General features: G+C 30.2%; 2 protein-coding genes across 4 annotated transcripts in view; one reads left to right on the top strand and one right to left on the bottom strand.

Annotated features, from left to right (window-relative positions):
• The first annotated feature begins 3869 nt into the window (after positions 1-3869).
• Positions 3870-8395, top strand: LOC119670789 (serine protease persephone-like). Of its 3 annotated transcripts, none has more exons than XM_038081193.1 (7): positions 3870-3954; positions 4414-4544; positions 5987-6173; positions 6235-6299; positions 7374-7672; positions 7795-7978; positions 8057-8395. In XM_038081193.1, exons 2-7 carry the CDS (start codon positions 4472-4474, stop codon positions 8377-8379), a joined length of 1131 nt encoding a protein of 376 aa, XP_037937121.1. In that variant the 5' UTR covers positions 3870-3954; positions 4414-4471; the 3' UTR covers positions 8380-8395. The 3 variants fall into 3 exon arrangements, with proteins under 3 accessions (XP_037937121.1, XP_037937122.1, XP_037937123.1); XM_038081194.1 differs by lacking the exon at positions 3870-3954 and adding an exon at positions 4195-4240; XM_038081195.1 differs by lacking the exon at positions 3870-3954 and having other exon boundaries at positions 4380-4544; positions 8039-8129.
• A 1338-nt stretch (positions 8396-9733) lies between these two features.
• LOC119670783 (pancreatic lipase-related protein 2) overlaps positions 9734-16096 on the bottom strand; it is a 38608-nt gene continuing 32245 nt past the window's right edge. Inside the window, exons 2-6 of the mRNA XM_038081186.1 lie at positions 12691-12956; positions 12462-12623; positions 11829-12302; positions 11552-11726; positions 9734-10423 (exon numbers count right to left, since the gene is read on the bottom strand). Coding sequence (XP_037937114.1) covers positions 10014-10423; positions 11552-11726; positions 11829-12302; positions 12462-12623; positions 12691-12956 — 1487 coding nt within the window. The 3' untranslated portion in view covers positions 9734-10013. The remainder of the gene's footprint in view (positions 10424-11551; positions 11727-11828; positions 12303-12461; positions 12624-12690; positions 12957-16096) is intronic.

Genomic DNA, 16096 nt, shown 5'->3' with positions numbered 1-16096 from the left:
ATGTTATAAAATCAGGCTTTAATGTTACCTCACAATATCATTCTAATAGATCAGCATTTCACCCAAAATTTTGAGTTTAAATATTCTTTGTATTTGTAAACGCTTATAGTAAATTATGTTAAACACTTTAGTTTAGCAGTTAGCATATAGCAACTGGCTAAATATATCCGCCAATTCCTCATAATAGGAATCTATGAAATCAAGGAGTTAAACCTTTGTCTGAAGAGAATCGAAAATAGTGATATAATATGTATAGGAACAAAAGGATTCTTTTGGGTATGTAATCTTCTAAGATTGAATATATTTTCTCTATTTTATTGTTCTAATCGCAATGTCCTCTTCGCAATATTTTGTTTTTAGGACTTTTTAGATCATACAAACATCCACCTAATTTTTATGGTTATGAAGTTAATACTGACTCTTTTTTTTTTTGTTGATTCTACGCTCGTTTGACAAAACACAATATTGTACTATTATGCATTCTAATAATGATTATTGTTATATTAAAAACAAATGCATTTCAGTTTTATAAGTTAATCTTTCTAAATAGACGCCAGCCCGCCTGCATTTCTAAATAAAACTTCTCTCATTTCGCATTAGGAATAGTAGATTAACTTCTGCGACAAGCGTAAAATATCGGTATTATATTTTCTCATAGTATTTCTTTACCTAAGACATAGAAATATAGTTTTTTTAAAAGATATGATCTAACGTGTATAAAAACCTGGTTGACTGGTTGACTTTTGTATCATTTAAATAGTAATATATGTTAGTATATACAGATTTTAATTTTACACACGACCGCTCTTTGAAATAATTTTCTTCTACTCTTTTCTTTCTATATAATTTTCTTAAAGCTTAAATTTGGTTTTTACCTTGTATGGACTGCACATAGTAAACATTTTGTTAATATTATATTATTGCCATCCTAGTCAGCTATCTATTTCCAATTTATTTAAATATAGGGAAATAAATTATTTTTATTTTTTCATATTTTTTTAATGATTCTAAAACCACTATTGTGGACCGAAACCATGTATTCCGGAAATACAATGCAACTAAAACTGTTATATTATAAATTCTTCTGATGTAAACAAATACCGTATTTGAAGACCGTTTTACGGTCTTTGCATTGAAATATAAGAGCATGAAAATACGCTATAGACGGCATCTCTAACGAGTAAAAAATACATATATAACTTACTTTTAAAATTTCAAGAAATCACTTAGATAATAGATTATATATATATATTTAATTTATTTTAAATATAATAATGCATCGGAACTAGTAATAAATTTAAATTAAAATCCCAATATAAAGTTTAACCAATGCATCCATATCAATAAATATTGAAAATGAAGTCCTTATATGTCCATCAATGATTAAAATATGCTTTGTCAGTGAAAAAATTATGTGTTGAAAAGGTTTCTAAAGAAATTTTGATGTACAATTTAGATTTAAAATGGAACGAAATTTGTTCAGAGAAAAATTTACTTATCCAATATTAAATGAAATGACTGAAAATGATTATAACTGATGAAATGACCAATCACACTCTTCTCTAGACATAACACCCTGAATAGTTTTTTATTTTTTAAACTCAAGAAAGTACTCAAAGGACAACGTTTTTAAATAATAACATAAAGACGAAATTGTCAAGCTAACATACATAAAAATTTATTTCAATTGTATACCTATGATGGCATTAGTCCATCATATCAAAAAAGGACGGACTTCTTTGAATAAAATGGAATAAATATAGAGTGCTTTTTCAGCTGCATGAGAACTATCGATATCGATAACTATGATTTGATAGCTGAGATTGTCAAACCTTGTCGACGACTATATTTCCAGAAGTAGTCCTGTTAAGTAGCTCCCACATTCTTGTGATTTAACTTCTCTCGATTAGTTTTTATGTTAAGGAGATATGTTGTCATGCCGACAAACCAGCAACTCTTGAAGCATATTTATTGAAAAAATAGTCAAAAATTGGACTGATCGAATGGTTCATGTAGGTCGTATCTGCGGTGAACATATGCTGGAAGTCATATTCAAAATATACTCCAAATTATATTTAAAAAAAATTTAATTTCAACAATATTTTGGTCTTGTATTATCATTTCAAGTTATGATACAGTTAAAAAAAAACCTGATACATAAAAATAAAAGATTAAAATAATATATATTATTTGAAAAAATTAAATATTTTTATTGATTTTAATCACACCGAATTATCTTAATTTAAATTTAAGATTTAGTATAAAACCTCAACTAACAAGGCGAACTTATTGTTAATTTTTTCTTTTTCATTTGCCGCTAAAGAGTTTTTTAATTCATAAATTATTAAAATTCAGATTCATAATTTATTGTATATAAAATTTATTTTTATATATTATTTTCACAATATTTATTTACAGTTATAACACATAAGATTGAAATCGTCAATTATAACGCACTTAACTTAACCTTAAGCTGACCCCACTTGAGCTCGAATTATTCCCTTATCAATAATCAATTCATATTATTGATAAGAGAATATCAATAATATATTAAATTTACAATATTTTGTGGATTTAAAAATTTATATCCGTGTACATGCGAAAAACAATATATTAAAAATATATATAATATATTTAAATTTATTTCTTTTATATAAAAAATATTATTTTTATCTTAAAAATTAGTGAATAAACGTCAGTGATTCCTTCAAACCAATAAAGTTTGAGTATTAAAGGAAATTTTTTTCTTGGAGAATAAGTGCGCTAGCTTTTAGTAATAGTCAAGGGGAAGCAGGCTTGAGGGAGTGGATCCATCCAAAATTAAGTAGAAGACTTCAGTTAGAAATATCTATAAATATTCATTATTAATGCATTATAATATAGTACGATAAGAATTATTTTTTAAATATCGGAAGTTAATAGATATCCCTCTCCCGAAGTAAAATTCTGTTCATGGGCATGACCTACGTTAATTAAAAAATCAAGTATAGAAAACTTATAAACAAACTTATACTTATACTTAGTAACTTACTTATACTTAGTAACAAAATGCCGTAATGAAAAATCCAACTGCAAAAATAAAAACGTTGACCTTGTTTAAAAAATTTCAATATTTCTATTTGGGTTTATGAACTAAAACAAAAAGGGAAATCCCAAAAAAAAAACCCAAATTTTAAATCTTTAAAATTAATTAATTTGTTGGTTTTTATTATCAAACTTTTAATCATTAAATTTGGAAATATTAAATATGGGCATTGGACTCTGTTGAACTTTCTCACCAAAACATTCTAGCATTTGCATATAAACATAAATATATTCATATACATATATATCTTCAGAGTTAAAAGATTTGAAAACACACTTTCCAAAACATACATATATATATAAATAAATTTATATAAATAATATTAAAACCGATCTGAACATAAAAGTGTGAAGTATAATTCTTGATTTTTATTTTTTTTTCCTCAGCGACCACAACAGTCCATTGTAGACAATACTTTTTTAATAAATTCTACCCAGCGTTCTCCAACTGTCGTCTCTCCTGTACAGCCTTGTATTTGTCATACTCTTTGAACACTTTCTTTATTCTTTATTCTTTATTTTGCTGATTTGAAAATATATTATTGAGATATATATATGTTTTTAAATATAGATTTATTTTTTTGTAGACTAGTGTAATTGATACTGAATAGAACAAAGCATATATAATATATTTGAAAGGTTTTGAAACTTAAGTAAAGCTGAAGCTAACCTTTTCTTCTCTCTACATTAAAGACTATACTGTAAATTATCCGCTTACTTAGTATCTGAGATGTATTCTCAAATGAATCAGTAATCAAACAAACGTCTCGGAGTTTACTGCTCTATCGGTTCTTGATTTAAATTTGCGAAAATATTATTTGAAAAAATATTTAATTCTACTTAATTCTGTTTATAATAATAAGTGCTCACGTAATAAATGCAAAATAAGTTTTTAAATAATTTATAACTTATCAGTTGGTAGTAGAGTCTATCAATTATTATAATACTACCAACAAGTTTGTTTGTTTTAGTCATAAAATAATAAAATAAAATAAATTATAAAAATATTAACACTCAATAAAATCGTGAGTGAGAAAGACAAAAAAACCTGAAGCATCAATTGAAGAATAAATAATTTATTTAAATAAAGAAATGCTGAACATTTTTTTTTAATACGAGTATTTTGAAGCTTAAAATACTCATCAAAAACTTTGAAGTATATAAATTCAATGAAACAAAACAATAATAAAAAATACTAATAATAAATAAAAATATTTATAATAATAAAAAATTTAATGAGATAAGCAATAAGTTTAAGCAATCTTAAGCAAGATTTGTTTATTTGAACATAAATTAAAATTAAAAACATTATTGCTTTTATCATTTTAGAAAATTGTTTATAAAGATATAGAGCCTCCAAAATCAATACCATAAACTTTTTTTGGATATGTTAACAGTGCCGAACCTCTTGTTGATCTTTAGTGCTGCACATCTGCTGAATTCAATATGCGGGCAAAGTGGTAAGAAAATTAGTCAAAATACTGAGCAGTATAATACATATTTTTTTTATTTGAGGAGACTTTAACCCAATAACACCATCTCTTTGGAATGAACACTTTCCCCTCTAATCCGGAAGAGAGTTGGTTAAACTTTATTCCAGTACTTAAAAGTTAAGGTTTATCTAAGCCAAGAAGCATGAGAGTAGCGTAGGGAAAGAGAGGTTGATAAAAGGGGATAGGATTTTTGCGCAAACGACGGGGATAGGTTAACTATGACCAGTGTCGCAAAAGTCACGGTTGATGGAAACACCTGAATACCTCTTATCGAAATATCAGATCAGGTATTGGGTGACTTAGAATCTATGACCAGGGTCAAGAATAATTTTTCTTCACCAATATATATGATGTCATATGTCACAGCATTGTACGTAGAACAATGTCAGTAAGCTGAATCTGTATGGAACTATACTCTGACACATATGAGTATGAAGATTATTACTCGAGATCAACAAAATGAATAATTTTTTCAGTAGGCGCCATCTATCAACGAAAAACCAAATTTTCAGTTTACTTTTTTTATGAAAGTTATTATTTCAATGTTTTTTTTGTAAATTGAACTCATTTCTTAGTGACAAACTTAAACATACTAATTCGTTAGACTATCCCTTCATTATAACTTAAGCTTAAGCTACCAGTTATTCATATTTAAGATAAATACAATAATTAATTAAAATGAGGTAATTGTTTCGCTGTAAATTGTTTTACTTCCGATATAGTACTTATTTATAGAACTTCATGACATGACAAACATTTTAATAATAAACACTCATTATTTTTAATTATTATTTATAATCACTGTATCTCGTCATGTCTTGTATTGTGTTCTAAAAAAATTAACATTGACTTTTAAATCACGTTCTTAATATAATTGCCAATATATTTAGCCTATGATATTTGTTGTTGCTTTCCATGCCACTCCACATGGATAACCTAATTGGAAAAACCTAATTGATTTGCTTTCTTCGTCAATACAGTAATTCCATGTAGATTAGTGATTCCGGACTATAAACGCGACCACTCATCGAACTCAGTATAATTTACTGTTGTTTGTAGTCGATATTAAAAAAATATATTAATATATTTATAAATAATTATCACCTATTATTTATGTCTTTAATTTTTAGCCTTCTGTGTATAAACTAAATATAATATATATATAAAATATAATATAATATTTAATATTATATTATAATATATATATAATTTAGTATTATATATTTAGTATTATATTATAATATATAATATTGAGTATTATGTATGAAACCATGCTAACAAGAGTTATAAGGGTACGCTCCTTTGATACCCTTGATACCCTTTGATACCCTTATTGTTGACTATGATAATCGAGCTTGAGCACAGACAATTTAGTGTAATATATACATAATTTTTTTTTATATTTTTAGTGGGAGATTCTTGCACAATAGAGTCTATTCCTGGTATTTGTAAAAGATCGCCGGACTGCCAACAGCTGAGTGAGTACGTAAAACGTGGAGATGTGCCGCCAGAATTTTTCGGATGCGGTGTGGCTACAAATGATAACTTAATTTGCTGTCCAAACGCTCCATTGGCGAAAAAAACTATATTGAAAAAGTAATTAAGTTTTGAATATTAAATTCATATTCAAATTATATTCCAATTCTTATTTTTCTAGACTTGAGCCTACTTTGGTCTGGACACAACCAAAGAAAACAACTACTGAACGGGCTACTGAAAAAGGTAATTAGGTTAATATTTATATCCGAAATATGATTATTATATATATGATATATATATAATTATTATATTATTTATATTATTATTATTATTATTATATTATTATTATATTATTATATATTATTATATATATGATATATATATAATAATATATATAATATAATATATATATATTATGTATTATTATTATTATTACGGCATGTTCGGTACAATATTTGATTGTATAAACTTAGCCAATTGACAAAGAATTTGCACAAAAGCTCTCCTATTTTGCCTATTTCTTGCGATAGGCTAGATGTATATGTATGTATATATAGATATATATGATTATATAATTAATTTCAAACAATTTAAAAATTATTAAGAACAGCAAGTTTTTCTGTCAATGTAAGTTTTAATATATTAATAAGATCCTCTTATAGAAGTACCCTGATTATTATATACCCTGACGTAGTTTTGGTTATACCAGTGAGTAAAGATAATAAATATAATAAATATTCACAATAAAATATTATAATAATATAATAATAATACAATATTTATTAATGTATTTATTATCTTTGCTTTGTGTACTGTATTATCTATAAATAAGCAGCGTATATCTATATCATGTCTCGGAATATAAAACATATTCTCAAAAGCGTAACACATTAAAATACAATGTTCGACAATTAAATATACTTTCTGGATCGAAATAGTAATTGTGGAACCCATGTTCCCCCTACAGTTAAATCAATTTATATTAATCAAATTAAGATTCAGTCGTTTCCTTTGCCGTAAGTTGATTTAGGCATGTAAAAAAATATTTATATGTCAGAAATATTTGGGAAAGCTTTTGTTTGTTCGACATTTTTCGTCTCAAATCAGTTGATTTATTTATAATGAGCTCGTAATGAACACAAAATCGTCTAAATATGGTAAAAGGGAAAAATTTTTTGTTTACTTTTCTTGAATATTAGATTTATATTTAGATTTATATATTTAGAAATATATATTTATATATAGATATATAGATTTATATGTATTATATTTAGATTTAGTTTTCATTTTCATACTCTTTTTTAATTTTCTGCTAAGCTTGTCGTTTATTAGAGGATAATATAATCGGAAATCCAAATATACGCTTATTTTCTGGTAGTGAGTCGATTGTCGAACTTGGTGAGTTCCCTTTTATGGTAGGAATTGGCTATAAAAACAGCACACCAGATCGAACTTACGATATTCTCTGTGGTGGCACATTGATTGATGCTAAATTTGTGCTGACAGCCGCCCATTGTATTACGGGACATGGTAATACGCCAATAATAGTTAGACTGGGTGTAACCAATAACACAGATGTGGAACAAATCAAAAATGGCTTAGAAATTCCAATAAAAGTAAGTACTTTATATTATTTATTATTATTATTGCATTATATCTTTTTTAATTTTATTATTTTAACTAAAATTAATTATTGTGTATAACAATAATTATATGAATCGAATGTTTGTAAGTGAAGAAAATTCATGTACATCCACAATATGATCCTGAACTCATATACAATGATATTGGATTACTTGAATTAGAGAAAAGTGCAAAGTTCTCAGTTAACATCTATCCTACTTGCTTATACACCAATATTGAGGATCCACCTGCAAATTCCCAACTGTATATAACAGGTTGGGCATCTACGAAAATCTTTGGTAATTCAACATAAATATTACAGATTTAATATTAATTATATGAATAACGCTGTATTAAAGATATTATTTGTTGAGCAGATCGTTCGGATGTATTACTGAAAGCTGCACAGAGAATTGTGCCACTAAATGTTTGTAATAGAACATTACTAAGAGTGGATGCAGAAAGGAGTCTACAACAAACCCAGCTATGTTCCGACGCTTTGAAATCAGAAAAAAGTCCTTGTTATGGAGATGCAGGTGGACCTTTAAGTATAGTAGTAGATCCTACTTGGAGAATATATCGCGTAATAGGTGTAATATCATCGGGTGTAAGCTGTGGTCTTATACCACCAGATATAAATACTCGTGTAGGCGCATATTTAGACTTCATAGAGAATATTGTTTGGCCAAATTTAAAATAAATTCAAATTGACTTCATCGAATTTTTTTAATTAAAACTGTATATGATAATAATATAAATACATTTTTATAAAATATAGAAGATTTAAACAATGCTATAATAAATAAAATTAATAATAAATTAATACAAGCATACATCCTAAGCATTCCTTCCCAAGAAAAAACAAAAAAGGTTGCTGAACATCTAAAGCAATGAGATTTTTTAAAACTCAAATCCATAAATGATCAGGTAACATATAACATTATAAGAAGTCTGGTAAGAAGTCCGTGCAACAAGCATTTAATCACTAAGCAAGTGGGCAAAAAATAAATCATAAAATTATATATATTATATATATATATATAATTATATATATGGTGGTTTGCTACTATACTTTCGAATCTGTCAAGGATTTCATTTATATTGGCATTGGAGATCAGACTAAGAATCACCTTTGCTAATAGATGCAACTGTGGGTTCAATAGTCATTTGGAATGTATAGCTCTCTCTTGACAAACAAAACTTACGCTTTAAGTACGCTCTAGGTCGATCATCCTATCTGTGCTTCTGTGTTTCGCAGAAGCATAGATGTTATCACAGAATGATGAAGCTTTCGAGAGAAGCTTCCGAGGAGGTTTTCGAGACAAAAGTTCTTCGTAAGATGTTTGGTCTTCTACGAGTACCCGATGAGTACCATGTCCGAGATAACCACGAGCTGTACGTGCTTTATCACGACATTGATACAATCGAGCAAATTAACATCCAACAGCTTCGCTAGCTGGGTCATGTTGTGAGAATGGATGAAGATGCTTTAGTGAAGAAGGTATTAGAAGCGATAGTTTGAGGAAGAAAGCGTGAAAAAAGACCGTGTGGTTCTAAGAACGGCGGGGGGCCATTCGTCGCCAGCGACGACCAAGTGCCGTTCAACGCCTCCCAAAAGGGCTTCACAAGCAGGTCCCAGTGGATTACAACAAAAACAACATATACCGTGAAGAGTGATCAAGTTAAGGAAGCACTGGAGAGAGCGCGCACGTAACAGAGGAACATTTAGAGACATGCTTCGTCAGGTCGAAACTCGTTAACGCGTTAATAGAATCATTTAAGCAAGCAAGTGTTGCCAAAGTTAATAAAATAAAATTTATAAACTCTTACATATGTGCAAAAATTTTATTTTTCAATTTTCAAGTTTTCATTAAAATATATTAAATTAATATAAATATATAAATTAATAAATTATTTTAATTAAAAATAAATTAAATTTCTTAGTCTAATAATTAAGCTACATAAATTATAGTTAAAAGTATTTACAAAATGTTTTAAATTAAGTTGAATAAATATTAATATTTTGTGATTTAATAAATTACATGATGATTTTATAAATATTATATAACCCAATATATATATATGAACAAAAAATTTTAAAAAGAAAATTGCATTGCTAATGGTTTTGTCAGATATTCTATTACTAGCTTTAAATAATATAGGGGAATGAATGAATGAATACTTTTCTAATAAGATATCGCAGATAAAAACCATATTTTCATTTAAGGCAGTTCACATCAAGCCGTTTTTCATTGTAGCTGTTCCCATTATAAACTGCACTCATGAACAGTTCCGATCACCGCCGCTGTACACATAACGCCTTAAAATATGCTATCATTTACAATATTTTGCGTGAAATACATTTTCGCCAGAAAGAACTGCGCTGCCATCCAATGGACACAATTTCAAATAAATATTTTTGAATTCCAATGATTCTACGATAATGTAGTCCAGGTAGATGCGTGGTGAGGCGAGTATACGCCATGTTAAAGGATTTAAGATATTTGTTTGATATTCCAAAAATACGGTAGCAAATGCAGGATCACGCAAATCTTTACCTGGCACCAAAGCACTATACTCGAATCCTGGCTCGTAGTACATTGGCTTGTGGGTGAATTTAATTCGCTCTGTTGTACGTTTACTGCTGTTGCTGTGCAAACGTAAAAATAATGTACCGATTTCGCCGCCATGGTTCAAAGACACATCGCTGCCAGAGACACGTACGGTGACTTTGTAGTGAGCGCCTAAAATATGCAACAAAAAATATTGTTAGTATTGTTGAGCGAGAAAAAGTTTATATATCGATATTTATATCTTTAATATTTAAAGATATCAATTAATAAAATATTATAATTACACCAAAAATTAAATCACCGCTTATCGCTTCTAACCAGACTACTAGAAAAATATGTTATATGCCATTTAAAACCAATGAGTAATAAGAGATTTCCGAAACAGAAGCGGTGCTGTGGTATATTATAATCAGAGATTGTACATCAACCAAACAAGACACCAAATTTTATTATAAAAGAGAGAGACAAAAAGGAAAAGGAGACGGGCAGCCAGAGAGGGGGAGAGGGAGAAAGACAGATAAAGATAGAGACACTCTTTCTCTTTATTAAGAGAAGTAATTAAAAGAGTAAAACAGCAACCAGGACCCGGTATTCCAAGTCTGCTACGGAATACAGTAAAAGCACTTAAACGGGCACTAACTATACCTAGACAGTTAAGAGAACTGTCTTTTTGAAATAGCTTACTTCGTATGAAAAATTAAAATTTGCAACGAACAACATTACATGATTAAGAGAGATTCTTTTCAATCTCGCTCAATTTCAACCGCTCAACTCTTAGGAGCGACTGTCGAACACAGTTCAAACTGTGTTTTAATTATATTCGCACCAAAAACCTTAACGATCTTTTAATATTTTTAGCAACGATATCCATCGTATGAATGGACAAGTAGAAGTCCAATAACTGAAACCCCCGCGGGAACAGGAATAGATTCCCAAGGTAAGACATGCCTGTCGTTAGAGGCATCTAAAATCTAGTATGCATCATTCGATACTGTTTGGAGTAAAAGTAATAGTGAGTTTCACTTGTGGTACCTGACCGAAGGTATAAATTTGGCACCAGGGGAGTTAGGACCCACAATTTCGGCTGACCTGATCATTTAAATGAATGGGTCGCTTAAATGGAAGTATCGTGATAGCTGTGGTTAAAATCCAAAATTTAATAATTTTAAATTTCTGTCCAATAACTGAATTGAACGCACTAGTTCAATTGAATTCACTCTGTACAATTTTGTAATTTCCTTCGTGACTTTACTTATAAAGAATAATGAAAAATATTCATTAACAATAATAAATACTTACGACAAAATGGTTTACTATCTCCAGTCATCAAGTATAAAACTGGTGGCTTATTGGACTTCACAAAACTAGCTCCCCTAATCAAGTGATGTTTGTAATCATCAAAACTATGGTATCCCATACGCATGCAAACATGATCTGTAGCATCACAAGAGGAACATTTACCCTCTTTAAAAGCCTATAAAATAATTACAATAAATAAGATTAAACAATTGTAGAAATATGAAATCATTTATTGTATAATATACGAGTATAGTAAAAATTGTAAGTAAATGTTTACCTCAAATGATTCACAGGTGACGCCCATAAATGGACACTTCGTGAGAATGCTTTCAGTAAAATATTGATAACTGCGTATATGATTGCAACCCAAAAACTCTTGCATACTCTCCATAAGTGTACTGCGACGATTCTTCATATAATCCTGTAATCTAATATCACAGCCTGGATTATCGAAACCATCATTTGGATAAAAATCTACATGACCAATACGTTCATGTATGCCCAAACCACCTTTCATCAAGGGATTTGCATCAGTGTGTATGATATCAACGTAATGAGCATCAGAACGATCCAATCGTACAATGGGATCAGTATCGGTAAACAATGGAGCAGCTGGATCCAGTCCTGTAATACGACCAAGCTTAAGACCGAAATCACGATGCAAGGTATAACCAGCATAACCTGCTAAGTGTGCGCCTAATGAGTGACCAATAAAGTGTACATTGTTAATGTTGCTTAAACGAAGTTCCTCCTTTAAAGAGAAATAGAGAATATATATTTTATTATTATGGTAAGTTTTAACAATAACAATAATAATAATTATAGTTATGAAAATAGTGAGCAATAAGAGCAATATTCATATAATTTCTTTTTTAATTTATATAGTTAAATAAAATTTAACTATACTTACATATATCATATGTATTACATGCGCCGTTATAGCACCCACTAAACGTATATTAGCAACTGCTTGCACATATGGTGGACTTGAACCACCACCCCAATCGATCAAAACTACTGCAGCATTGCCCTCTTTTTCTTTTGTAAGTAAAGCTTTTCCCATGTCTAACAACTAAGAAGAAAAGAAGATGATCATTAAATAAAAAAATATTAGAAAAAACTATCTTTAATAAACTTACCCATTGCATTTGTCCCATTTCTAAATAACCATGCGACAGAAAATATATCTTCCCTTTTGGGTTTATGCCCATATGCAGTACCGCTTCTGGATCATTCAAATCAATATACTTCGGATTTTCCATAGATCTTTTCGTATAAACTGTATAGTGTGGTTCGATTTGTGAAGGCTTTTGTGGGTGTACATTGATTTGTCGAGTATTTGTAGTCCAGGGTCCATTTAATGGAAAGCAACCATAAACTCCGTAACATTTCACTTCATTGATGTCTAAAACAAAAATGGTAGAATATGGTAGAAAATTAATGAAAATAAGGGTAGAGTAAAAAATAATAGAAAAAAGAGAAGAAATAATAAATTTAAATTAACAAACTTTAATTTTATTTAGAGAAAGCCTGATGCCGGCTCAATAATAAAAAGGATCGATTTTTTAAATTAAATAGCTTTGAATTCAGATTATTTACTTGTTCTTTCACTGTATATACTCCTAATTCTAGCACACTTCAACAATCTTTTTTATGCACACCACCTACTACAGATTTTGTAAAATACAGACTGAAACCTTTGACCAAGTTAGCTGCTCGTGCTAAGCGATTGCTAGGAAAGGTGTGCAGTATACTCATTCTGGAATCTAAAATCAAGAGACATTATAAGGTTTGTTAACACCCTTCATTTGTCCAAGTAAACTTAAAAGATACTAAATGTGGTTATTTTTGTTTTTTAAAATATACTAACTTTTATTTCGAATGTTTTTTTGTGTATCTCTACACGTGTTTCGGCAAATTCGCTTTTGCCTTCATCAGGAGAATTCCTAATATTAAAAAATTTAGCAAACTTACAAACCATGTTTATACCATAAACATGTTATTTTTAATACTAAACTTAGTATTAATAAATCCTAAGGTTATTGTCCTTGGGGGTGACAGGTAAAAAATGGTGGCGGGGTTGGTCTGGTGTTGTTTTTATTTTTACATACAGGTAGTTAGGTTGACTGGTTGTTGGCTTTTTGGGATGTATCTAAAAAGGCACGATGACACGTTGCCTTTGTCGCCGTTGAGTAAAGTTGTGGTATGATGTTTATGTATTTCGATGCTTTCTGCCGTTTCTAATTTCCAGCTATCCCTTACATTTTTGATTATTTGGGCGTTATCCCTGTTGATGTGGTGATTTTCCTTTACTATATGTCTGGCGACATTTGATTTTTTGTGGGGGTTCATTTTCTTCGATGCTTCTCTTGCTTCTTTCAGGTGGTCTTCAATTCTTACTGATAAGGGTCTTTTGGTTTGTCCGATGTATACTTTGTTGCAGGAGCCACACTCTATTTTGTATACTCCGCATTTTTCGAATTGGTCAATTGGGTCTTTTGCGGATGGTAAAAGGCATTCAAGTTGGTGTGGTCTACTAGAGTGAACTAAGTCGATATTGAACTTTTTTAACTTGGATTTTAGACCTTTGGAGACAGTGTTATTGTATACTACAGCGACTCTTCTTTGTTTTGGTTTTTCTGCTGTCAATGTCGCCATGTTCCTGGAATGTAGTTGCCTTCGTTTCTAATTTATGATTCTATCGATGGTGTTCTGAGGGTATCCGTTGATGTCCGCTATTTCTTTAATGTATGTGGTTTCTTCATTGATGGCTGCTTGTGTAAGGGGTAGCGTGAGCATTCTATGTATCATGTGATGAAAAGCAGCCATTTTGTGTTGGAATGAATGGTTTGAATTGTTGGTTAGGACACGTTTTGTGCTCGTTGGTTTCCTGTAGATGCTAAATTCGAAAATGCCGTTTTTGTATTGTGTAAGTATGTCTAAGAATGGTAGGCAGCCGTTGTTTTCTCGTTCGTGTGTGAATTCAATGTTCCTGTGTGCACTGTTGAGGTTTTCTAAAGTTTCTTGTAGCTTGTTTTTCCTTATGATTGCGAATACATCATCTACATATCTGATCCATACTCTTGGTAGGTAATAAAAAAAAAAAAAAAAAAAAAAAAAAAATTACCTACCAAGAGTATGGATCAGATATGTAGATGATGTATTCGCAATCATAAGAAAAAACAAGCTACAAGAAACTTTAGAAACTCTCAACAGTGCACACAGGAACATTGAATTCACACACGAACGAGAAAACAACGGCTGCCTACCATTCTTAGACATACTTACACAATACAAAAACGGCATTTTCGAATTTAGCATCTACAGGAAACCAACGAGCACAAAACGTGTCCTAACCAACAATTCAAACCATTCATTCCAACACAAAATGGCTGCTTTTCATCACATGATACATAGAATGCTCACGCTACCCCTTACACAAGCAGCCATCAATGAAGAAACCACATACATTAAAGAAATAGCGGACATCAACGGATACCCTCAGAACACCATCGATAGAATCATAAATTAGAAACGAAGGCAACTACATTCCAGGAACATGGCGACATTGACAGCAGAAAAACCAAAACAAAGAAGAGTCGCTGTAGTATACAATAACACTGTCTCCAAAGGTCTAAAATCCAAGTTAAAAAAGTTCAATATCGACTTAGTTCACTCTAGTAGACCACACCAACTTGAATGCCTTTTACCATCCGCAAAAGACCCAATTGACCAATTCGAAAAATGCGGAGTATACAAAATAGAGTGTGGCTCCTGCAACAAAGTATACATCGGACAAACCAAAAGACCCTTATCAGTAAGAATTGAAGACCACCTGAAAGAAGCAAGAGAAGCATCGAAGAAAATGAACCCCCACATAAAATCAAATGTCGCCAGACATATAGTAAAGGAAAATCACCACATCAACAGGGATAACGCCCAAATAATCAAAAATGTAAGGGATAGCTGGAAATTAGAAACGGCAGAAAGTATCGAAATACATAAACATCATACCGCAACTTTACTCAACGGCGACAAAAGCAACGTGTCATCGTGCCTTTTTAGATACATCCCAAAAAACCGACAACCAGTCAACTTAACTACCTGTATGTAAAAATAAAAACAACACCAGACCAACCCCGCCACCATTTCTTACCTGTCACCCCCAAGGACAATAATCTTAGGATTTATTAATATTAAGTTTAGTATTAAAAATAACATGTTTATGGTATAAATAGTTTGTAAGATTGCTAAATGTTTTAATATTAGGAATTCTCCTGATGAAGGCAAAAGCGAATTTGCCGAAACACGTGTAGAGATACACAAAAAAACTTTCGAAATAAAAGTTAGTATATTTTAAAAAACAAAACTAACCGCATTTAAACATTTTCGAAGTAACGACTCAAAAATTAAAACAAAAATAAATTAAAAGATACTGTTTAAAGCACAATAGATCTTAAAGATCGCAGAGTTCCATTGTCTCTTCTAATAATAATAACACACTTGATACGAATATAAACTAGATGGGAACTAGACTAGATGATT

The sequence above is a fragment of the Teleopsis dalmanni genome, chromosome 1 (assembly GCF_002237135.1).
Source record: "Teleopsis dalmanni isolate 2A chromosome 1, ASM223713v2, whole genome shotgun sequence".
Lineage (NCBI taxonomy): Eukaryota > Metazoa > Arthropoda > Insecta > Diptera > Diopsidae > Teleopsis > Teleopsis dalmanni.
This window is presented reverse-complemented; position numbering and strand designations above follow the sequence as displayed.